This window comes from Mus caroli, chromosome 10 (assembly GCF_900094665.2).
Source record: "Mus caroli chromosome 10, CAROLI_EIJ_v1.1, whole genome shotgun sequence".
In the NCBI taxonomy this organism is placed as follows: Eukaryota; Metazoa; Chordata; class Mammalia; order Rodentia; family Muridae; genus Mus; species Mus caroli.
Window position 1 is genome coordinate 109,159,249 of NC_034579.1, and position 24,212 is coordinate 109,183,460.

Sequence of the window (24,212 nt, forward strand, 5' to 3'; positions counted from 1 at the left end):
AGGGAAGGGAAGGGAAGGGAAGGGAAGGGAAGGGAAAGGGAGAGGCAAAGATACAACCCAACTTACAAAGAAGGGGCTTTGTAAGTCCTACTTTTGCTGGTCCACAATTATAGTTTCTGACCATGGAAAGTCCTGTGTGACCAGCTGTCAGAGGCTGTTGTTTGAGGTTTGCTCAGTTGTCTCTCGTGTCGCCTCGCTTGCAGGAAGAACAGTTGGATGCACACAGACTCATCCGTCACTTTCACTACACGGTGTGGCCAGACCATGGGGTCCCAGAGACCACCCAGTCCCTGATCCAATTTGTGAGGACAGTCAGGGACTACATCAACAGAAGCCCGGGGGCCGGGCCCACCGTAGTGCACTGCAGGTACGGGTGATGTGAGGGATGGTCATGGTGGAGGAAGGCGGTGTGTGTAGGAGTCTGAAACAAGGCAAAGGCCTGTGACCCATGAAGGTTTCTCCACAGCAACCAGCCCACCTCACCCCATGTTTATTACAGTCTTCTCCCTCTTCTAACTTCCTTCTTCTTCACAGCTCCTCTTTCTCTTCACCTCCCACTCAGCTCTCCCTCTCTCTCTCTCTTCTTGTTCACTCTCTTACAGCTTGAAAGAGAACATCCCTAAGTGACTTCCACATCCCCCATAATGGCCCCGTCACACCTATGGTCCAATTTCTTATCTCTTCCTTCCTCATTTTAGTCAAGAAGTTGACTCTACAAGTTTATTCTTTCATTTTTACTCGCTTCCAATTTTTTAAACTAATCTTTCTCATTTCCATGCAAGCCAGTAGGTTTCATTGTCACGTTTTCACACATATGTGCCCTTAAGCTTTACTTCAGTGTGTTTCCCTCCCCGACAGATCTCTCCCATATTCCTACCTTCCTCTTACCCCTTGGGCTTTCACATTCTGCCTACTCCTATCTTCTTCCTTAAAATTGTTGTCTCCTTTTGCGTGGTTTCCTTTCTAGTGTAATTGCACACATCCATGCACACATGCACACACACATGCACACAAGTGCATGTATAATTATGAGTTACTTTTCTGTTGCTATGATAAAGCACCATGAGCAACTTACGGGGGGGAAAGAGTTTATTTGGGCTTATAGTTGCAGAGGTTTAGACTCCGTGATGGCAGGGACCATGTGGCAGCCCACAACAGCATGGCGGTTGGAATAGCAATAGCGTGCTGAGAGCTTATGACATGTTGAACTATACACAAGAAGTAGAGAGCAAGCAGGAAGTGGGGCATGACTATGAACAGCCATAGCGAAAGACTTCCTCCTGTAAGGCCACACATTCTATGCCGTCTCTAAGAGTATCTAGGGCCAGCGAGTAAGAGAGACCATGTCCTGCTTCCTGTTATTTCTAACTCCCTAGGATAGCTTTCTCTCTCTGCCACCTGAATAAACACGATTCATCTTTCAAGCTCCCTGCCCTAGACCTCCATCCAGGCCTAGTAGCATGTTTGTGTCCACTGGTGATGCTATAACAAAATACTGCAGACCCAGTAACTTACAAACAACAGAAATTTACATTTCACAATTCTCAAAGCTTCAAGACCAAGCCACAGACAGACAGGTGCCTTATAAGAACCTGGTTTCAGAAGCCACGTGTGCCCTCCAGAGAAGAGAAAGCTGTATCCTCACATGGAGGAAGGCAGGCAAGAGACAGGCAAAGGAACAGAGCAAACTTACTCCAGCTGTCTGTAGCCAGTTTTTGCTCTTAAATTTCTTTCTCTCTCTCTCTCTCTTGACTTTTCTTTGCTTCAGTTCATCTGTCCATAAAACCAACTTAACAAGCCATCTTTCTCTCTCTGGGGAGCCTGGTGTTTAGCTAATTAATGTGTGCAGAACATTTTGATAGCCCTCACTGAACGGCACTAATAAATAAGGAGCAGAGAATCAATCGCCACAGTAAAAGAAATGCCAAGTGTGTTAGTTTCTCCCCCGGGGCCCCACACCCTAGGAGCCCTGTTTTATATGTCTTCAAACCCCAGTGTCTTAATGCGCATATGAAACACTCACTCGGCTCCTGCTTTCTGAAGAATGGCTGGCATTTTCTTCCAGGAAACACTGGAGAATTGTTCTGTATCTTATAAATGTGTTCATTGCCAGCCAAAATAACTGGAGGGAGTGTCTAGCAAGAATAATGATACTTATTTAGGGATAGTAAAGGACTCCAGTGGGTAGAGGTGCCACCGTAAATGATGAGAGAGTCAAAGCTGAGTTTTAAGACAAAAGTGGGGAAATTTATATATGCTACTTTGTCACAAGGCTCAACGACCCGAGTCACTGGCAGAGGCACCATCACTGGACTTAGCTTGGCAAGCATCCTGCGGAAAGCAGCTTACTGAGATTGCTACAGTGTCAATGCTAAAGATAACTTTTGTTAAGGAATTTCTTGCAGGGCTGTAGGAAGCCCTTATGAAAGTTTTTATCACAAGAGGGCAGACGGGCTTGAGTGTTCCCCTTTCTGTACTCCCAGCTTTGGTTTTGTCTGGGCCGAACAAGAACAAGAATGAATTCATCTTGGTCTCATCAATTTGTACAGCATCAAGAATTCAGCATTAAGGAGCAATTTAGCAATCTCTAGCAAAAGTGTCTACACACAGTAACCAACCCAGTAGCCCCTCTTCTAGTTATCAGCTGCTGAGAAATTGCCACACAGATGCACAATGGTGTTTATGCTAGCTACAACTTTTTTTTTTTTTTTTTTTTTTTTTTTTTTTTTTTTTTTTTTTTTTTTTTTTTTTTTGGTTTTTCAAGACAGGGTTTCTCTGGCTGTCCTGGAACTCACTCTGTAGACCAGGCTGGCCTCGAACTCATAGATCCGCCTGCCTCTGCCTCCCAAGTGCTGGGATTAAAGGCATGCACCACCACTGCCTGGCGCTACATTTTTTAATGATAATAAAAAATAAATAACAGTGATCTTATATTCTATAGTATGGGTGGGGGCAGTGGTTTGTGGCTTTTTCCAAGAAGTTGGAAGTAAGCCAAGCATAGATGCATGTACCTGTGAATGCAATACCCGGCAGAAAAGATCAAGAGTATGTGGCAAGAACGTTCTCAGGTTGTTTTTTTTGTTTTTGTTTTTTTTGGGTTTTTTGTTTTTTGTTTTTTTGTTTTTAAGCAAGCAAACAGTGGAAAAGAAAAAGAAAATATAGAAAAGACTTAAGAAAAAAGAAACAAAGAAGCAGCAAAGGAGAGAAAAAGAGAGATGAAATTAGTTCTATATCACAAATGGATAAATCTCAAAACAATACAATATTGATAGAGAACTTGGCAAAAAAGATATGTAAAGTGTCTTAGCATCTTAGTAAATGTCCAAAATGTACAAAATGTTCTCTTGGATTTGCAGGTATGTGGGAAAATTATAAAAATAGGCATGGACCTGAAATAGACCAAGGTCAGAGTAATGCTTATGTCAATGGGGTGAAGGTTAAGAGGGAGGGGAAGAGGCAGATCACGTGGGCTCTGGATTATCTTTCTTTGAGAGAGAGAATGTCTGGAAAGAAACAATGTCTGTATTCTCCCATAATTTGAGAGACAGAGGAAAGTTGACCAGTCTCCTGATGTTGTCTTGAAAGAGCAATTAACGAATCTGTCTTCCCTCCTCTTCTCTCCAGCGCTGGTGTGGGCAGAACAGGGACGTTCGTTGCCCTGGACCGGATCCTCCAGCAGTTGGACTCTAAGGACTCCGTGGACATTTATGGGGCAGTGCATGACCTAAGACTCCACAGGGTTCACATGGTCCAGACCGAGGTAAGACTTCTGAGGTGGATACTAGTGTCCCTCCTCCGCCGCACAGCTCCCCCACCAAACTGTCCAGGATAAGAAGTGAAAATACATATTTTCTAGGACTTCATATTTTTGAGGCAAATCTCATTTCCTTCAGCATTAAGTATATTCCTCACTGAGCTACTTGGGGAAGAATGTATTTGGTAGACAGGAAGAAAGATGGAGTGTCTCGGGAAAGCATTGTACGTGGGGAACTAGCTAGACCACTTAACTCATTTCAAGGCAGCCTGGTAGATAAGCGCACATGCCTATAAAGACTTCTACATCTCTTCTCTCCCTTAGCTCCACCCACTTCCACATGCATCCTCCTCTGGATACACCAAGGGCTCTTTATCTGGAAGGTTACGTGTTCCCCTTGGAGAAGTCCTTTGACATTTGTAGATCCTTCTACAGATACTGTCCCATGGTATTTGTATGCATTTCCAAGCTAGGAAGCTAAGACCCAGAGGCTAAAATGTTTTGTACAAAATCCATAGCCACACTGGGCAGTGGTGATGCAGTCCTTTAGTCCCAGCACTCAGGAGACAGAGGCAGGTGTTCAAGGTCAGGCCGGTCTACATGCTGACTTCCAGGACAGCAAAAGCTACACAGAGAAACCCTGTCTTGAGTATATAGGCAATACAAATTGCACTGGGTAGATTTTTGTTTGGTTGGTTGGTTGTTTGGTTGGTTGTTTGGTTGGTTGTTTGGTTGGTTGTTGGTTTGTTTTTTTGGGGGGGTGGAGCAAGGGTGGGAGGGTGTACCTGGAAGAATGGGAAGTGAGTGTGACCAAGGTATATTATATGAAATTGCCAAATAATTAATAAAAATATTATGTTGGTTGGGCAGGAGTAGAGGTTGGGGGTGGGGGTGGGGAGTCCATAGCCACAAGGTAGCCAAGCTTGGACCTTTCTGGATACCAAGCTGTTGAGCTGCAGCCCTACAGTCAGGTCTACACAAACCTCATATACACCAGGCACATCTCATTCCTGCATTGACACCTTCCAAAGCTCAGGCTCTCTACTCATTTGCTTTCCTGCATCTTTGTTCAAGTAACTCAGAGGGAAAAGACAAAAAACCTAAAAAGCTAAAAAGCTTTCCGTGGAAGAAAAGTTCTAGCTGCAGGCTACTACTGTACAGTCACCATAGCCATGGAAACCACACAAGCATCCCTGCTCCGCAACCAACACCCCCCAGCAACAAGCACCCGGCAGCAAGGTTCCCTTTGAGCTCTGTTGAACCCACTCTTCTAAAATCACTCTGTCCCCTGGATTCTTTCTGGTGCATCATGCATTAACATCCCGCAGAGCTCACCTTCTGTGCCACACTTGGCAAGAGCCCAGTGTCCTTGCCTCTCCTGTAAACAGTACCAACTCATCAAACCTGCTATCACAATTGTACTACTAGCCCTGAGTGTATGGGGTGTCTGTCTGTCTGCTGTCTGTCTCTCTGTAATGGTTTAGATGGTGATATTTTTAAAGATTATTCTACTTTTTTTTTTTTTTTTNTTTTTCAGGACAGGGTTTCTCTGTATAGCCCTGGCTGTCCTGGCACTCACTCTGTAGACCAGGCTGGCCTCTAACTCAGAAATCCGCCTGCCTCTGCCTCCCGAGTGCTACATTTTGTCACATGGCTGGTGACTGTGCTCAGGTACCCTGCGTCACCTCCTCACATCTTTTCTGTCTCCTCTCCCCACCTCCTTCTCTCCCAGAATTCTTTCTCCTCCTGGTATCCCATCTCCCTTTTCTGTTAAACCATAGGCCATATGCTTTTTAATTGACAGCTGAGGCATCCATGCAACACATAAGAGAAGAGGCCAGACGATGACATTGGGTCCCCTGCAGCTGAGGCTAGCTACAGGTGGTTGTGTATCACCCATTATGGGTGCTGGAAACCAAACCCTGATCTTCAAAGCAAGTGTTCTCAACCATGGAGCTATCTCCAGTGCGGGTTCTGTTTTGTTGACACAAGACCTCACTATATAGACCAGGTTAGCCTTGAACTTGTAATCCTTAGTCCCCAGAGCAATAAGGTCACATGCTTGTGCTACCATGACTGACCAATATATTCAATGTAGCAGTTTATCTACCATGTTCTCTGTGTGTCGTTATGAAATTGTTTAAGCACTTACAAAACTTGGGCTATGTATGGTTTAGTGGTAGAGTGCTAACCTAATATGCACAAGACCATGGGGTTGTTCACTAGTACCATGGGATGAAGGCAGGGGAGTAACTAGGAAAATCAAATAATGAATCTCTATGAACCTAAACCCCAACTTCTATAAATAATATGTTATTTCCTCATCTCTATCGCACGCCAATTCTCTGACCTCATAAAGTAAATCTGTATATATGTATGTGTATATGTGTGTATGTATATATGTGTGTGCATATATATAAAACATTTATGTATGTGTATATGTGTATATATGTATGTGTATGTATATATATATGTGTGTGTATGTGTATATGTGTGTGTGCATGTATATATATGTGTGTGTATATGTGTATATATGTGTGTGTATATTATATGTGTGCATATGTGTATATGTATATATATGTGTGTATGTATATATGTGTATATGTATATGTGTGTGTGTGTGTATATATAGTGTGTGTGTGTATACATGTGTGTATATGTAGGTAGACAGATACTCTTCAGCATCATGACCACCATGCCTTTTATCACACTTAATGATTTTAATTGTTCCCTAGTCAGCATTTAAATGCCCTACACATCTTTTTAATTAATTAATTTTTATTTTTTTAACTTTTATTTGTTTGTTTGTTTGTTTGTTTTTGGTCTTTGAGACATAGTTTCTCCGTGTAGCCCTGGCTGTCCTTCAAGTCTTTAGGTAGACCAGGCTGACCTTGAACTAGATATCTGCCTGCCTCTGCCTTCTGAGTATGTACTAACATGCCTGGGCCCTACCTATATTTTATAAATAAATAAATAAATAAATAAATAAATAAATAAATAAATACACATATGCATATGTATATATACATATATATATAATAAAAATTATCTATCTTTACCTAAAGCCCCAAATCTACTTATTTCACTCATTTACAGTATCTTTATCCCTCTCCTGTCTATAATAATCCTTCTTCCCACTTGTTTTCTGTGCCATTTATATGTCAGAGAGCCCAGCTCTCTGTTCCATTTCCATGGTGGTGGGGTGGTCCACTACTTCTTGTGCTTGTGGTGAGCTGGCTGTTGGAGCAAGGGCTTGTTAAGCTGTCCTTGTATAGTCCCGGTGCTCCTAGGCTGTTGCTGGGCTCCGCCTTTTGTCACAACATAGGACAGGCAGGCCATCACATCCACATTGCTTGGTAAATTTAGACTAAATCAATGGTGACCTCACTGGCAGAATCCTAGCCTCTCACCCCCAGACTTCCCAGTAACTGTGCCTTCTCTATAGCTGCTGGCTGGCTGTCATTTCTCTTAGAGGGTAGGATGATACCACTCACATCTTCATATCTTCCTTTTCCCTTCTTTGTTTACTTTTTGTTTGTTTGTTTTTGGGGGGTTGTTTTGTTTTGTTTTTTTGAATCAGAGTTTCACTACATAATAGCCTTGGCTATCTTGAACTCACTTTGTGGACCAGGCTGGCCTGAAACCCACAGAGATCCTCCTGTCTCTGCCTCCCAAGTGCTGGGACTGAAGGCATGCGCCACCACACTCAGCTCATCACCCCTATCTTAACTCTCATCCCCCCCCTACCCCAGAGGGATGAGGCCGTGGGACTCAGAAACTTTTCTGTCTCTGTATGAGTTTTTGAAATCTATTCTACAAATGAGCAGACACCCTACAATTAGGTCGCTAAAAAGCCGGCTCCAGTGTTTTATTTCCGTCTCACTTCCACAAACTCAGACTGTAATTAATTTGTAAATTGGGGAAGAAATATCTAACACACTGTAAGTACTCTTCAGCTGTGTGCATGTGTGTGTATCTAGGCTCCTGGCTACTTTCAGATACAACTTAGGCTATGCACCACTTCCATGAGCCTGTTCAAACTCTTGGAGTTAAACACTGGCCCCAAGCAAGGGCCTCTGTTCTAACCACCACTGTCAGCCTTTCTGGGCAGAGGCAGCCTCTATGGACCAAAGCTCCTCCTTTCTGAGAACAAACAGTAATATTGTCAGGCACGGTAACTGCTCTCATGAGAAGGAGGCACTGGGACATTATGGGATGTAGTGTCTTGGCTTTCATTTAAGAGACAATCCTGAAAATCACCCATGACACACCAACCCATATTTTAGCCACACTGGACTCCTGACTCACTTTCACCCTCTCTCCCTAGGTTGATATTTTCTTCCTCCAAATGATCTCAAGCATTTCCTGTCCTGCATAAACCTTTATAAACAAGTCTAGTTTATCACCTTCTAGGTATTTGATCGCATGCTTGTCCTTCCGCTAAACTATGTTCTCGGGAACCATGAACCAAATGGCTATACATGTAATATCATAAATCCTATACAACACTACAAAGATTGGTAGAATTAAATGCAATGGCGTATGTTTGCACTCAGCCAACACTTCCCCATTAGAAAAAAACAAATTTTCTGTGAGTTGGGCTTAACTTTTTTTTGCATTAAGAACTAAATGGGAGCCGGGCATGGTGGTGCACGCCTTTAATCCCAAGACTCGGGAGGCAGAGGCAGGCAGATTTCTGAGTTCGAGGCTAGCCTGGTCTACAAAGTGAGTTCCAGGACAGCCAGGGCTATACAGAGAAACCCTGTCTCAAAAACAAAAAACAAAACAAAACAAAAAAAGAACTAAATAGGGGTACAGCAGCAACTTGATGATTATAGAAGGAATCAGTGTTTGAAGGGGGCATCCTATTGGGAAAAGAAAAGTTGATATTTAAGACAAGGCAAATTAATAGGAAGTAATTAGTTTCAAAGCCCGTGGTGGATCACTGTTGAACAATTTATTACTAAGCTATGGCCTGGGTATAACAGAGTTCATTGGCAGCTTACCTCTTCCATCCACAAGCAATTTAATTAAAAAGTAGGAATCATGAGGGGGTGGGAGGTGGCTCAGCAGTTACATGTGCTTACTGCTCCTTCAGAAGATTCAAATTTGGTTCTCAGCCCCATGCGGATTACACCCTGGAACTCCAGCCGCAGGGAATCAGCCCCACCCCCCACCCCACCCCCACATCTTCTGACCTCCAAGGGCTCCTGCACGTTCATGGCGCACATTAAGCTCAAGCAGACATGCGCACACACGTAATAATAATCAGTCACTTCTCAAGGTGAGATAAAACCAAGTACCATCTGTGAGATACACACACACACACACACACACACCCCAAATAATAGCTCTAACAGTTCTTAATACTGGAGTAAGCCTTGCTTATGATTGGGTTTTGTTTGTTTGCTTGCTTGTTCGTGTTTGTTCCACTTTTGTTGTTGTTTTATGTCCTAACCTAGCTGATACTACAGTTCAGTGGTAGAGCTCTTACCTAGTATGTGTAAGGCCCTAAGTTCAACCCCTAGCCCCACAAAAGATCAAAAGCAGAGAAGGACTAAGGAGGTAGCTCAGTTGGTAGACTGCTTGCCCACCATGCAAAAAGCCCTGAGGTCATTCTCTGATTTGGAATAAAACTGACTTGTGTTCCCAGCACTTGGGAGCTAAAGCTGGAAGACTGGAAGTTCCAGGCCAGCCCTGGCTATGTAGCAAGTTCAAGGCTGGCCTGATCTATGTGAGACTCTCCAGAAAACTAAAAAAATAAAAGTTCAAATCTAGTGACTTTCTAAGACACACTTTCTAAAGTCCCATTAGTAGAATACCAGGCCAGTTTCCAATCAGGAATGCTGTCTAGTGCCACCCGTAAAAACAAGAACTGTTCACTTTGAAAAAGTATTAGTGAGGGGAGACTTTTATTTCCATATTGTATCTCAAACCTTTAAAACCCTATAAACTCAGTGATGGGGATCATCTTAGACACACAGTCCAGCAAGAGTACTCAGTATCCATCTACCTGGTACTGGTACCAAGTCTAATACCTTGAATGGACAGAGAATATTATCTAGAGAGAAGAACTTGGGTTCCTTGTGTTGAGGGGGAAACAGACTCTAAGATGCTTCTCCACTTTCTCAGTGTGTGGGAAGAAAGCCAGTCTCCCTGGAATGGCGGACATTCCTCCCGGCCTTCTTACTTCCTGGTTTCCATCAATGTCTGTATCGTGCTAACAAGCATAAGGCCAGACACTACAGAAAACAGGCCTCCCACCCCTTGGTAGAAAGGAAGGGAACCCTGTTCATAAGTTTGGTTGACCTGTGGCCAAGACTCTATCATGAATGGAATCTTTGTGATGTCTTTATAGTCACCAGGGCACTTTATCCTCATATATATATATATATATATATATATATATATATATATATATTTTAATTTAATGAGTACATTGCCACTGTCTTCAGTCATACCAGAAGGCACCAGATCCCATTACAGATGGTTGTGAGCCACCATGTGGTTGCTGGGAATTGAACTCAGAACCTCTAGAAGAGCAGCTCTTAACCGCTGAGCCATCTCTCCAGTCCACCCTCCTGTACTTTTTTTTTTTTTCTAAAATAGTCAATCCCCAGGTGGCTAGCCTGAGGGCCTGTCCTCTTTAAGTAACTCTATGTCGGTCTCAGACCTCCACCCACAACTTTGAGGTTCTTCCACATTTCAGACTCAGACGCTAAGAGGACAGAGACCTAGACAATGAGCTTATGTTCGGAGCTGTGGCAATCAGTGGGTTAATTGTACACACTTTCTTTTCCCACCGTATCTGAAATAGAAGGGGGCACATAAGAGGAATGGGTGTGCAGTGAGATGGATTCCTCATAAGAAAATAAATCGATATACTGAGAACTGAACTTGGGAGGTCATACCTCTAGCATCAAATCCAAGGGACACAATTCCTGGCCATGAAAATTTGGCAGAGCCAATGAACTCTGGATCTCAGTTTGTTTTATGGCTGCATCTGCTTCACAAGGGTGTTGCGCTCCTAAGATAGCTTATGTAAAGGGCATAGCTAAATGTTTACATTCATCCTTGTGCCTGGTTTGTGAAGGACCCATTGTGTGTGAGACATAGTTCCAGGTACTCACAGCACATACGTAGAGATGTCTGTCACTGAAAGAGAGTGGACAGGAGCCAAGGAGATGGTTCAGACAGTCGAGTGCTTGCAGTACAAGTGTAAGGACCTGAATTTGGATTAAAAAGCCAGGCTCCCCAGGGAAGTCCCAGCCAGCTCGGTACAAAAGAAGACCCTGTTTGAACAAAAGAGAGAAGAAAAAAAAAAAAAACACAGAAAAAGAGATTATAATAATACAAAATCCCAACAATTGTGGGTGTTTTGTGACAGTCCTGCACTGGCTGGTTCTGTATGTCAACTTGACCCAAGCTAGATTTGTTAGAGAAAGGAGCCTTAGTTAAGGAAACACCTCCGTGAGATCCAGTTGTAAAGCATTTTCTTAATTAATGATCTATCAGGGAGGGCCCAGCCCATGTCGGGTGGTGCTATCCCTGGACTGATGGTCCTGGGTTCTATTTGAAAGCAGGCTAAGCAAGCCACGGGAAGCAATCCATAACAGCATCCCTCCATGGCCTCTGCATCATCTCCTGCTTCCTGACTTGCTTGAGTTCCTGTCCTGACTTCCTTTAGTGATGAACAGCAACATGGAAGTGTGAGCTGAACAAACCCTTTCCTCCCCAACTTGCTTCTTAGCCATGGTGTTTCATCACAGCAATAGAAACCCTGACTAAGACAAGCCTCTTGTCTTTCTTCTGCTGGAAGATGTCTTTCTCTGATGTGATTTCTGACTCCCCACAGTGTCAATATGTGTATCTGCATCAGTGTGTGAGAGACGTCCTCAGAGCGAAGAAACTGCGGAACGAGCAAGAGAACCCCCTGTTTCCGATTTATGAGAATGTGAATCCAGAGTATCACAGAGGTAAGGCCTCACTCACCGGCTTCCACGTTGTTGTCTGTAGGTGCATTTCCTACAAGGCATTCACTCTGGAAACTAGTACAGGCTCAATGCTGCTCCAGCACAAGCCTCCCATTCCTTCTTCTACCAGAAAGACACCCCCGAAAGTAGCAGCAGAGAGGAGAGGCAGGATGGAGAGGAGTCCCATAGTTAAACAGTTGTCAATACTTTTTTGCAGTGCTGGCCTGGTAGCCAATGGCTCCCACGAGGAAGGCAGATGCTCTGATGATGAGCCACACCCACAGTAGCCCGTCTCAACCGTCTGCCTGCCTAGCCCAGCATACTCTCTGCAAAAGGCTTTCCCTAATATTGCTTTTCTAAGAGATAGCACTGATCACCGTGGGAGACTACACTAAAACCGTAATTGAGAGTTCAAATTGCAAAACTGATAGTGAGAAGAATTTGGCAGTCAGGGTTTCGGTGGCTTTGATGCATTCGTGTCTGTGACCAAGTAGTCTTCCTATTATCTTAAGTACACAGAATATACTTTGTGCATAAAGCCTTTTCAGTTGCAAGTTGGAATAAAATTCAGTACTGCCATAGAGCACTATACAGTCAGTTTGGCATTGTCACAGCAAAATCCTTGAGGTGGCTGGCATCATAAAGCAGAAAACGCGTTTAGCTTACCCTGTTGAGGTTCAAGAGCATGGAGCTTGTGTTGGCTCAGCCCCGGTGACTTCACAGAGAATGGTGGATAGGAATCCCAGGAGTGCAGGGCAAGGTCACATCTCCAACCAGAAGAAGAGATAACAGAGAGAGGCAAGACTGCATTACCCTACGAGAGCTTCCTCTGAGGACTCTTCGTCTTCCAAAGGGTTCACTACGGCATTGTCTAACCCTGTCACCTGGCAGACCAAGCATTCGACTATAATGGACCCTTGAAACAGAAGCTATATTCAAGTCATAGCAGGGGCTAGCTATGCCAGAGCACACTCACTGATACTAATACAGTGGAGCCATTAAGAATGGACTCTTTTGCCATTTGAGGTAAAGGCTATACTGCCTAGGTTGGCCTTGGCTGGAGCATCCCTTCCTTCCACCTCAGCCTTGCCGTTAGCAAGACTAGAGACGCATGCCACCCTACCTGGCTCCAGAATATTTTTGAGGATGACATCATAAGTATGGATCCCCTGGTAAAGAATTTTATCTTGGTTGCTGTCACAAAACACTTGAGACTAGATCATTATAAAGACAAGGGATTTGGGGTAGGGGTGTAGCTCAATGGTAGAGCTCACACCACAAAAGGAAAAGAAAAAAAGGAAAGGAGCCCCAGGGTGGGCTGACTTTACTCATTTGGCCTCTGATGGGTCCCAGCAGCCTGTTAGATCAGATGAGATCATGTGGAGAGAGAGAAAGCAATAGCTGAGTGAATCACACTTGTTCTCTCATAACAACCTATCCTGTGGAAGCTAGTTCATGTCTGTGAAACCTAACCCACTCCGAGAGTCCAACTCTAACCTCTCAGCAGTGATCCTGTCACCTCCCACTTGGCCCACTCCTCCAAGGCCCCACCACATTACAGCAGAGACCAAATATCCACCGAGTGACGAACTGTAACTTAACCAAGGCAGGGCAAGTTAAGAAATGCAGAATGTGAAACCAGACAGAAGCATTATGTATAGAGGGGAAAAAAATAAAGGGGAGGAGGTCTGCCAGTCAAATTGATCTCTCTGACCCCGTGATGTTTTTTCGGCCGTTTTATAAATCTTCTAGAACAAGTATGTAACATTTTTCAGATTTTTTTTTTTTTTTACAATTCAGAAGTTAAAAAAAAATGTACAAACTTCTTGAGGTGTGCTTGCTTTTGTCAAGCAATAATTAACTGGCAAGAAGAAGATTCCTGCCTCTGGTGCAGGAATGAGGCCAAAGGTACCACCCAGGCTGGGAAGGGCTATCATAGGCCTCAGATCCTTGCTCAGGACCTGTGTGTTCTGCTCACACTTTAACAGACACAGCTCAGACCTGCCTTCTCAGTGCATCAGTGCTGTTTAGCTAACAAGAGTTTAGTTCCTGCCCACCCAGCCAGCTTGTTATTGTTCAGTGAGCTGTAAAGAACCCAAGGAGAGCCAGTTGAGAGGAGTGCTCTGCAAATCAGATAATCTTTTGTGTTGTAAATAATTACCCCCTAATTTATCTGGGAAGTAAATTAAGATTTTTGCTTGTCAGCCTCTTTTAAGAAACTCCCGGATGGTGGAGGATGGTGGGGTCGATCTTAAAGCGTTCTTTGTCTTGTGTTAACTTGTTTGAGAATCTTTGAAAAACTAAGCTTGGGTGTGCCTAGAAGAAGTTAACTGTGGGCTTGAGGTATAACTACTATCCTAAAGGCTAGGAGTCAGATCGTAGCTGAGGCTGCCCGGAGTTCATAATCTCCGTCTCCTCAGGCAGAGTACTGTGTGTCCTGGCCTTGGCCTGCCCCTGGAACTCAGAGGCAAGGCATGGGCCACAGGAGTCCCTCCCAAGTCCAGGAATCTGCCTTTCTAAAGAGGATGGGCTAGCTCCATAGTGATGCTCTATCCTAAAGAGCTTAGTGATATCCTAAATCACTTTGGGGATATCCAGCAGTCTCTTCCATGTATACATCTCAGAAGTAGGACAGTGGAGGCAGTCTCTCTACAGCAGCTGTTCTCAGTCTTCCTGATGCTCTGACCCTTTCATATACAGCTCTTCACGTTGTGGTGGCCCCCAACCATAACATTTCCATTGCTACTCCATAACTGTAGTTTAGCTATTGTTTTGAATCATAATGTAAGTATCTGATACGTAGGATATCTGATATGCAACCCTTTGTAAAAGGGAATGCGACCCACGGGTTGAAAACTGCTCTACAGTTTCTAACCATACCATCTTTGTTTCCAGATGCAATCTACTCAAGACGTTAAGAATTCACCTCAAGATCCCCTGGATAAAAGTTTTTCACTGTGTGACTTTAAAAACAAAAACAAAACCTTGCTTCATGCCCTGTAGGGGTGCCAGCCATTTCTGTTGATACTATGTATAATTTATTAATCTGGAGAATGTTAAAGAATTTATGTAATTTAAAGGTAACAGATATTATTGTACATACTTGTATTTTGTAGTTTCTCCTGTAAATATGTATTTTTCATAATGTTTAAAATTAAGCTTTATATAATACTATTTTTCCACACTAAAGTGTTCATGGCTTGTTGTACATAGACCCATTCAGCCTGTATGACAGGGCCACGGGTGAAATGTGTGTAGAGGAAGTCGCAAGGACAGTTCCTGGGGGTGTTTCTTACCTGTCCTAATAGTCACTGGGTAAGCGAACGTCAGAGCTGAAGAGAACATACCATGAGGCTAGCTATGTTGAGCTGCTTTCTTATGAATGAACCCTGGGATCTAAGGAGTATAATAGTCAAAAAAGATTAGGGCTGTGGCCAAACCTTTGTGGTAGGCCATATGCCAAGAAATTAAAAATAAATGAAGTGAATTAAAAGGAGGATTCGACAGCACCAAACCTGAGCTTGCTGTTGTCTAAGCTAGAAGCTTTTTGTCTGACTCCTCCCAGGGTCCCAAGCCATGGTCAACTTGAAGCTTGCAGTGACCATGGGGTTAAGGGGTCCCATAGCCAGCAATACTAAGAGGGATGAGGAACCTCCAGCACACAGCAGCAGGCCACCTGCAGCAGTCCCAGCTGGTTCTCCCCTGGAAAGAGTTACAGTGGCAGGTGATGTTCCTGATCAGAGAAAGCATGGGATGCCAACATGTCCATAGAAATACCTACATCATATATAATGAGTTAAAGAGTGGTGGTAACACACACACACACACACACACACACACACACCGGCTCTCCTTAGTCTAAAAACCCTTCAAATGCTCTTTCTAAGTAAGTTGATGCAGTTAAAATGCTACAAGTACTCACCTGAAGCTTGGTTTACTACTGTACGCGACACCACGCACCCTACCAATTTTATCATTAAGATTTATGTTTTATTTGACTATAAATAATTCCAAGTGACTCTGAGAGTGGACATTGGCCAGACCAAGGTCTGATTCGTAGATGTTTCCTGAGGAAGGTCTAGAGAGAGTCCTGTGGGTGCCTGAGTGTGACGTCACATTTGCTGACCTCAGAGCTTCATTTCCAGAAACAGCAGCTTCTCTCGAACATAGGCATTCTTGCCACGTATCATAAATTCCCACACTAAAATGGATATAATTGGCATAACAATTGAAAATAATTAAGGATACCTATTGTATAGGTGTTTATCATTGTAACCTTAGTTTGTAAATATCGTGTGATACAGATAATTACATAACTCCACACCCAGCCTGGAAGTGTTTTTAGGGAGTGTTCGCAGTTTATAGAAACACAGGAGCTGTGTCCTAAGGATCCCTGTGAACAACATTCAGAGTTCTCCCGATGTCCCTGTGCTCTGTGCCCTCATGACAATGATACTGAGCAGCTCTGGCCATGCGGCCAGAAACATGGCAGATCTTGGGAACAGGAAAAAGAGGAGAGGTGTAAGTATATAATGGTAACTAGGGAGAAAATGGAGGCCAGGCATGGTGTGGGTGTGTTGTGTGTTAGGAATGGTTTTCTTAGAGGAAAAAGAAAATAAGCTAGGTCGAGGGAGCAGCTCAGAGGTAACAAGCTTGTGTGTCTGTCTCTCCCTCTGAGAAGAGAAAAGAAAGGGGAGTGAGTAGAGTTGTAAAATGATGTTGCTTGGTGCGAAGCATGCTGATAACCTGGAAAAGGAAGTCCATTTTTGAGAAAAGTTCCAGCAAGGGCCTGGAACCTGTTGGGCCCTGTTCCAAAATCTGTTTCTCTGTGTCCTCAAGGAGAGAAACAAGGCGCAGTGAAATTAACGTTTTTATTGTTTTCAATAGGAAGTGGAAGAGGGTCTGGGTGAGAGCAGGAGACCAGAGTGATGCCTTCCTTGAGGCACCTGCCAGCAAGGGCTGGAGCTGTTTCTATGGCAAGTCACTAGATGCAGAAGAGAAAGCAGTTAATTGCACACACAGGGACTACCACCACAAAGCCCCTGCATGTCTGTAGCCATAACTCACACTCACACCTCTCAAAGCATCTCTGGTGAAGTCAGAGTTACAGAAATGAGCACAGCCATGCAGCCCAGGGACAGCATGCATTCTTGCTCTCTATTCCAGGGAACACTAATCCCTCCTCTATACAAGTTTTAAAGCCCCCTTAGCAACAAATACTTCTGTGTAATTTCTCTCTTGAAAAGATCTAATACAAATCTAGTTGATCTACCCATCGAATTTAGCAGAGAGCCGGACTGAAAATGTAACTACCGATAGGATGCTTGCCAGGCACGTGGGAGGCCCTGGGTTTAGTCTCAGGTACCACAAAATAAGCAAGGAGAAAAAGAAAGAACGGTTTCTTTGGCTCTTCCTTCTGTTGGGTGCATCTCCCCTTAATTGCTTCACATGGCTGTGCCTCGATAAACACTCCACTTCCTGCCGTGTGGGACATCCTGTCTGCACCTGAGAGCAGTTCTGTACTCACTAAAGCTTTCAAGTACTTCAAGGCTCTCAGACTTTTGAGAGAGTCTGTTTTGCATCTTAATAATTATTTACCCAGGTTCCTTATAATTAACTCCTCCAATCTTTCAGATTAAATCAATTTCACATTGCAAGTCTGCGTTGCTCTGGAAAGCTGCCAACTTTCCCACTCTTGAATCAGATTGTTCAAAGATGCATCTCTCTCCCTGTCTGGGCTTGCAAACATTCATCTTGAGGAACTTCCACCCTTTAGTGCCCGGCCTTCCACCCTCCCCTTGCTTGCTGCTGCTTCCTGGCGAATGGCTCACTGTGCTGGGCGAATGAATGTGCCTTTATCTTCTATTCATCTCATCTTCCACCCACTGCTAGCATCTCATAACCTCAACACCGTACAGGAGTGATTAAGACTTAATTTTTCAACATTGAAACGGCAACAACATAGCAATTTGGGGTCAGTTATATTTAGGAGGCTCTGTAATTAATTTTGTTATTACCTCTTGGAGGAAAGCCCAAAATGATATGAGAAAATAATGTGAAACGTTTTAACAGATGTCCAGCAATACAAAAATAGGACGCTCATGATCCACTTTACAGTGCTTCTCTTAGCTCCGTGTTAAGGCTCTAACTCCTTATATTAAACACTTTCTGATCCCCTCACAAAAAGAAGGAAGGAAGAAAGAGAGAGAGAAAGAAAGATCTGTCATGTAATAAATTCTTGTTCAGTTTAGTTTATGGGCATTTTGGAAGGTTGAATCCTAAAGTTACTAGATATTTGCCTCGGAGCCCCAGCCATGAAACACTCTAGAATTTTTGTTCACACAAGCTGCCCTGACCAAACCTGACCATGCCAAGCTGAGTAAGTAATAAACTGTAGCAGCTTGTTTGTAGAAACAATTCGGAGGTTTTCTGAGTTCTGTTTCACTGGGGGGAATGTGATTGATGTAAGGAGGCATGAGCTGTCGCGGAGAGTAAGCTCCCATCCCCGAGGAGTCCGGCGGAAGCGGAAGTGTCACACACCTGCCTGAATCCCCGTTACCACTCCAACGATCGCTAATCCAAGCTTGAGAAGTTCCGTGTTCAAAGAAATCTTTCACGGCAAAGGAAGCTGGGTCACGGCTGCGGAGAGGAAGTGAAATGATGAGAGGAAGGAAACCGCTGGAGAAGAGACCACCAAGGCAGACATCGGGAAGGCAGACTGCCCCGTCTTCCTTCTTGGGACGGTTTTTGAACATCTCATCATGTATTTCTATTAGGACAGGTAGATTGAGCATCCCGAACCCCCAAATCTGAAACTCAAAATGCTCCCAAGTGCAAGACTTGACTTGAGCACTGACTTGACTCCATGGTAAGTTCTATGGCTGGCCTCGTGCAATCTCTAAGAAAACACAGATCCATTCAAAACTACCATGTAAACTTACCGTCAGCCATGTGCACAAGGTACATGAGAGACTGAAATGAACTTCATGTTTAGACTTGGGATTCACCTTCAAGACTCGTATTTATTCAAATATTCCAAATTTATTTTAAAATCAGATTCTGGTGGAAATCATTTCAGGTAAAGGACCTCTGACTGGTGTGACTGTTGATGGGATTCACCGTGACCACGGAGGGTCAGGCTATCTAGCTGATTCAACCATTGGACAGGCTCCCTTGGCTTTTGAATTAACCAGGTGTGTGACTAAGTTTACAGGGCTTGTCACTGCAGACACAGCACCTTAGAGTCTTATAGTGTAGGATAACTGTATAGGATACAGTATTTGGCCATTTCGGTTAAAACTCAGGGTGCCATTTGATGCAGCCACAATAACAGCAAAAATTCTGGTCTCTTCTAAAACTGTGTATAGCACTGAAAACACTTCCGGCTGAAAGTACTTGACTGAAGGTGGCTTCCTTGGAATAACCACATGCATTTTATTTTTTTAAGAATTGTCTATATAGATAGTATTCATTAAGTAAAGACATTGTTGGCGAATGCTTCCCCTAAATAGAAGTGTACATAATGAAGATATAAAAGATCTATTGAAAGATATGCCAAAGATTATTTTTTAACCTATATGCCAATAATGCACATGATCTTACGTAAGACACCAAAGAAAGTTGTTCAGAACTGTAAATAGTGTCAGAGAAATGTTACGTGTCTCCTCTCAGAGCAGTTTCAAGAAGGGTTCGTTTGGGTTGTTCTCTGCCTCAAGTAATTTTCTTTAAAAAAAAAAAATGCCATCCTCACCCTAAGGCAAGTAAGCATTTCCATTAAGTCTGAGATGTGTTTTAGGAGCTGTGCGTGTAAATATGCCTTGAGAAAGGAGCCCGTGTGATTGTGGCTTTAGAAATCCATCAGCCTCCATCTGCCAGTTGGTGGGAAGGTCTACACCAGAGGTCAGAGGTCAGAGTCTTCTGGCCTCAGCCACACGGACAAGAGAGACCACAAGGTCCCCGCTTAAAGAGCACTTCATCTTGGCCGTTGTCTGTGAGGATCAGTTCTCCAAGAACAAAGAGCAAATCTCTCTTGCTTACCTTCCATCCCATAGAGAACAGTGCACGGTTCACATACCCTGCATGCACGGTTTAGAGCAGAAGTTGCTTCTGGCTGTGTGCTTTGGATGTTTGATTGTACCTACTAATTCTGAAGTCCACAGAGGGGTGTTTAGCTGCTCTGTCGCGTGTGTGAAGGGTAATAGATCATGTAAATAAACCCAGCAACTGAACCTGTTATGTTCTATAATAGAGCACTTTCCTGGTTTCAAAATCATTTACGTTCTCTGCAAATCTAGTAAAATGGCAGTAAATGAATTTTTTTTTCACACTACAGCATCTATCCACACGATTGCATTGTAACCAGCATTGTTTGAACAAAGAACCTCATCAATCTTTCTATTTAAATAATGTATGTGCTTAATATATTTTCAGATATGTAACCATGGTTAAAGGAAACCTATTGGAATCTTGCACAAACCCTCACCAATGTAGAAATAAAACTGCTGCTCATTGAAAGAGTGTCCTGTCATCTACTTGAACGTTTCTTGCTTATCATTTTGCATCATCCCCCCAAAAAGGTCATAAGTGACTGTTTTTAAATTAAACACACACACACACAGACCAAACCTTCCGGACTATTATGACGACCACGCTGTCTTCACCTGAGGTCCTGTGGTGGGGCCATGGTTTTCTAGGACACTGTGAACACGTGGTAGACTCTGCAGTTGTCTGTTGCTGCCTGAATGTTTTTTTTCACTTCTGTAGTTCGTTAGTAACCACAAATGCCATCTATGACTAGCAGCAATGGATGGATGGATGGATGGATGGATGGATGGATGGATGGTGTGTTCTCAGAGGTCTGGGCTGTCGGGATGGCTGGGAGCACTTCAGAGACTCCACCCATCACTGGATAGTGTGATGTTTTCGAAAGAGCTGCTGTGTCACCTCTAGAATTATGAGTTTTCTTTGTCATTTCAGTTGAAAGATCAGTGTCCTTCACAACTCCTGAAGTTACTTGTTTTGTTTTTTTCACTCTCTCTATTGTTTCGGTTTGTGTTGTTATTTTTCTGTAACATCTTACTCCAAAACTCTTTACTTTTAAAAAGTATCACAACAGGTTCACACTTGAGACTTAAAGCAATCCTTGTAAGAAGTTTCTAGGCTCAAATGAATTCACTTTGTTAAATGAGGTAGGACTACTTGTTTTTTCTCTAAAGGGTCTGTTTGATGGAATTTGTTCTTTAAAAAGAAGACTGTGACAAAAGAGTTGGACGGCTTAGCAAGTAACGCCATTTGCTGATGACCTGTGTTTGAGTCCCAGAATCCATATGGTAGAAGAGAGCCAGTTCCTAAAAGTTGCTCTCTGATCTCCAAATGCACACCATGATACTCCTGTACCCCCCCCAAACATTTTATATATATACATATATATATATGTATATACACACATATATATGCATATATATACACACACATACATGTACATACACATACATATATACATATACACATACATATACACACATACATACACATGAACATACACACATGCACACACAGACACATGAACACACAGACACACACACATGTGCACACAGACACACACAAAGAGTAGCATGTAGCCTAAGACAGGAGGATTGCTTTGTTGGGAATCTTGAGTTGCAAGCAATTGCATGCCACTCACCATGGCTTGCTGAGATCCAAATTCAGTTCCCCTGGATAATCAACAAGCTCTTTTCGCCCCTGAGCTATCTCTGGCCCCTGAATTTTAAAGTCACACCTTAACAAAACTCAACACAATAACACAATCTTATAGATAAAACAATGTTGAATAAGAAAGACTAGCCCAAACTGGTCTCAAGCCTTTGGCACCCAACTCAGCCTCCCCCCAGTGCTATGAGGAATGCCCAGCTAGAAATGTTTTCCTAACATAACATGTTGTAAAGTTTATCTAAGCTAAGTATAATAAGCCATCCAGAATCCAGTAGAGGGTTTAGATGTTGCCTGTAAAAGGAGCATTTGTAACAGATGGGTGATAATTAACGGTCAGGGCTTTAGCTGGAGGACGAGAACCTTGAAATAGTTCTGCAGTAGAGAAATGAACAAGGACTTCCTCAGCATAGAAGACAGCAGGCCCAAGTCAGACTCCATTACTCTTGACTTCACTCTGGTCCTTCCCGAGGGAAGTAGGACTGTGATGGCAGAGACGTGTTGATGTAGCTGAGCTTGGCCTTTCCTGGAACTTCCTGTGACAAAAGCTCTCTCCTTTGATCAAAACCTCAGTCAGGTTTCAGAATCATCTGTTTGATTGAGCCTGACCTTGGAACTCCCTCTTCGTCAATTCATTGACCAAAAATCTCCCAACTGCGATAGATAGTCATTCTCAGAATCTTCTCACCTTCATCGAGCAAGAATTCATTCCCTCGACCTTCTTTTTTTAATTTTTTATTGGTTATTTTATTTATTTACACTTAAAATGTTATCCCCCTTCTTGGTTGGTTGATACTGTTGCTCTTCCTATGGGGTTGCAAACCCCTTCAACTTCTTCAGATCTTCCCCTAACTCCTCCATTGGCCTTGACCTCCTTTTTAAGAGGACTCTTTACTTAGATTTATTTGCGTTGTATTTTATGTCTATGAGTGTTTTGCTTGAATATATGTCTGCTCACCGAGGGCATGCCTAGTGCCCACGGAGACCAGAAGAGGGTATCTGATTCCCTGAACTGGAGTAATGGATGTTTGTGAGCTGTTACTCGGATGGTGGGAATCAAACCTGTGCCTTCCTTCAAGACAGTGTATGCTCTTATAAGCAGAGCCAACTCTCCAGCCCCTCTCTTGACCTCTGATGCCTCTCCACACATTTTCAGCCACTGACCCTGTTCCTGGGATACTCATCGTACATCTGTTTCTTAGAACCGAGGTGAGTGTGATCTCTTTCCTGCTGCAAGGCCGTACTGCAATCGTCTTTATGCATACAGTCTTTCCCATGACCCACTTTCTTGTTGCCAACACGTATTGTGCACATTTCTTTTAATGAGTATAATAACGCAAGGATGTTTGTGCCCATTATCTTAATATACATTTACTTTTCTGAGTGCTCCCAGAGCTCTTGACCCCAGAAAGACACTTGGTAGTCTTTACCAAAGAGATGGCACTAAAATATGTTTCCCGTCTCTCCTACCCCAGTGCAAGACAGCGATACACGCCTCCAATCCCATCAATGAGTGGCAAAGGCTGATGTCTCTGAGTTTAAGACCAGCCTGGTCTACAGAGCACATTCCACAACAGCCAGGGTGATACAGAGAAACCCTGTCTCTCTCAGGAAATTAAAAAAAAAAAAAAAAGTGAACCAATGAGGGAGTTGTGTGAAATTCATCAGGGCAGTGATAGGTGTTTCTTTGAGAGTAGAACTTTTCTCAGCTCTTAGTCAGCTTAGCTTGGGGAGCTACTTACTCAATGATCACCAAAGACACCCCGACCCCACAGCGTCCAAGTTCACTGTCTCACACCCAAGAAGAATAAGGCAATGCAGGCAAGTGGGGAACAGAAGGAACGGTATTTATTAAGACAGCCGGTGGTCACCTTGTGCCTTCCTCTTACTCCTCCGGGAACTGTCACCACCACGCAGAATACGCCAAGCCCCTCTCGCGCCGACCTCTGCTCTCCTCTGTTGCTGTGGCTTTAGCTGTCTGGGTCTTCCCTGGGACTTTTACTTTGCACAGGACTCCATGTCTGTGCGGGTTAATAAAGGAACAGTGCGTGCTCTCGGGGTGATTTCTTCCTTGTCAATTCCTCCCACCCCGTCTTCACAGGGCAGAGAGTGTTCTCTTCCCCTATACCACCCCTCCCAGAAGACTAGAAGGGAGAGCATAGTCGCTTACTCTAAACGAAAGCCCACCCGTTTCCTCTAACGTCCAAGATCATGGCTGGACGATGCTTGGAGATAATAAATGAATATGCAAAGGGGAGGAGACTGATGCGCGCAGACCTGATCTGGGAGAGGAAGGATATCTGTGGTTACGACGGACCCCTAAATAGATAAAACAAAGCCAACTCCCAACTCCAAAGATTTTAGAAGTCAGAAGGTAAAGGAGTCAGGAAGAGCAAGGCAAGGAAAGCAGACCTCCTCCCAACACAGTGGTTTTCGACCTTCCATCCCTTTAACCTCGAGTCCTGAGGACCATAACGTTATTCTGCTGCTACTTCATAACTGCAATTTTGCTACTTTTGTGAATCGTAACGTAAACATCTGTGTTTTCCAGTGGTCTTGGGTGACCCCTGGGAAAGGGTAGGGCAACCTCAAAGGGGTTGTGATGCATGGGTTGAGAATCACTGTCGTTAAGAGAAAGTTTGGAAAGCCCCATTTTGGGTGCACGCGTTATGGGGGAAACCAGGGTCCCCTTTTATGATCCTTAGCCTCATTAACAAAGTATTTTAAGAACAGTCTCAAGGGAGGTTTGAGGACAATTTATCAGGGTTTAAAAGAAA

General features: G+C 43.6%; 1 protein-coding gene across 2 annotated transcripts in view; it reads left to right on the forward strand.

Moving 5' to 3' along the window:
• Positions 1–20,241, forward strand: part of Ptprb (protein tyrosine phosphatase receptor type B) — a 112,393-nt gene extending 92,152 nt beyond the window's left edge. For both annotated transcript variants that reach the window (XM_029482951.1, XM_021173460.2), the window contains 4 exons: positions 204–367; positions 3,625–3,760; positions 11,610–11,730; positions 14,623–20,241. In XM_029482951.1, the coding sequence (XP_029338811.1) occupies positions 204–367; positions 3,625–3,760; positions 11,610–11,730; positions 14,623–14,645 (444 nt within the window). In that variant the 3' untranslated portion in view covers positions 14,646–20,241. The remainder of the gene's footprint in view (positions 1–203; positions 368–3,624; positions 3,761–11,609; positions 11,731–14,622) is intronic.
• Positions 20,242–24,212: the final 3,971 nt, after the last annotated feature.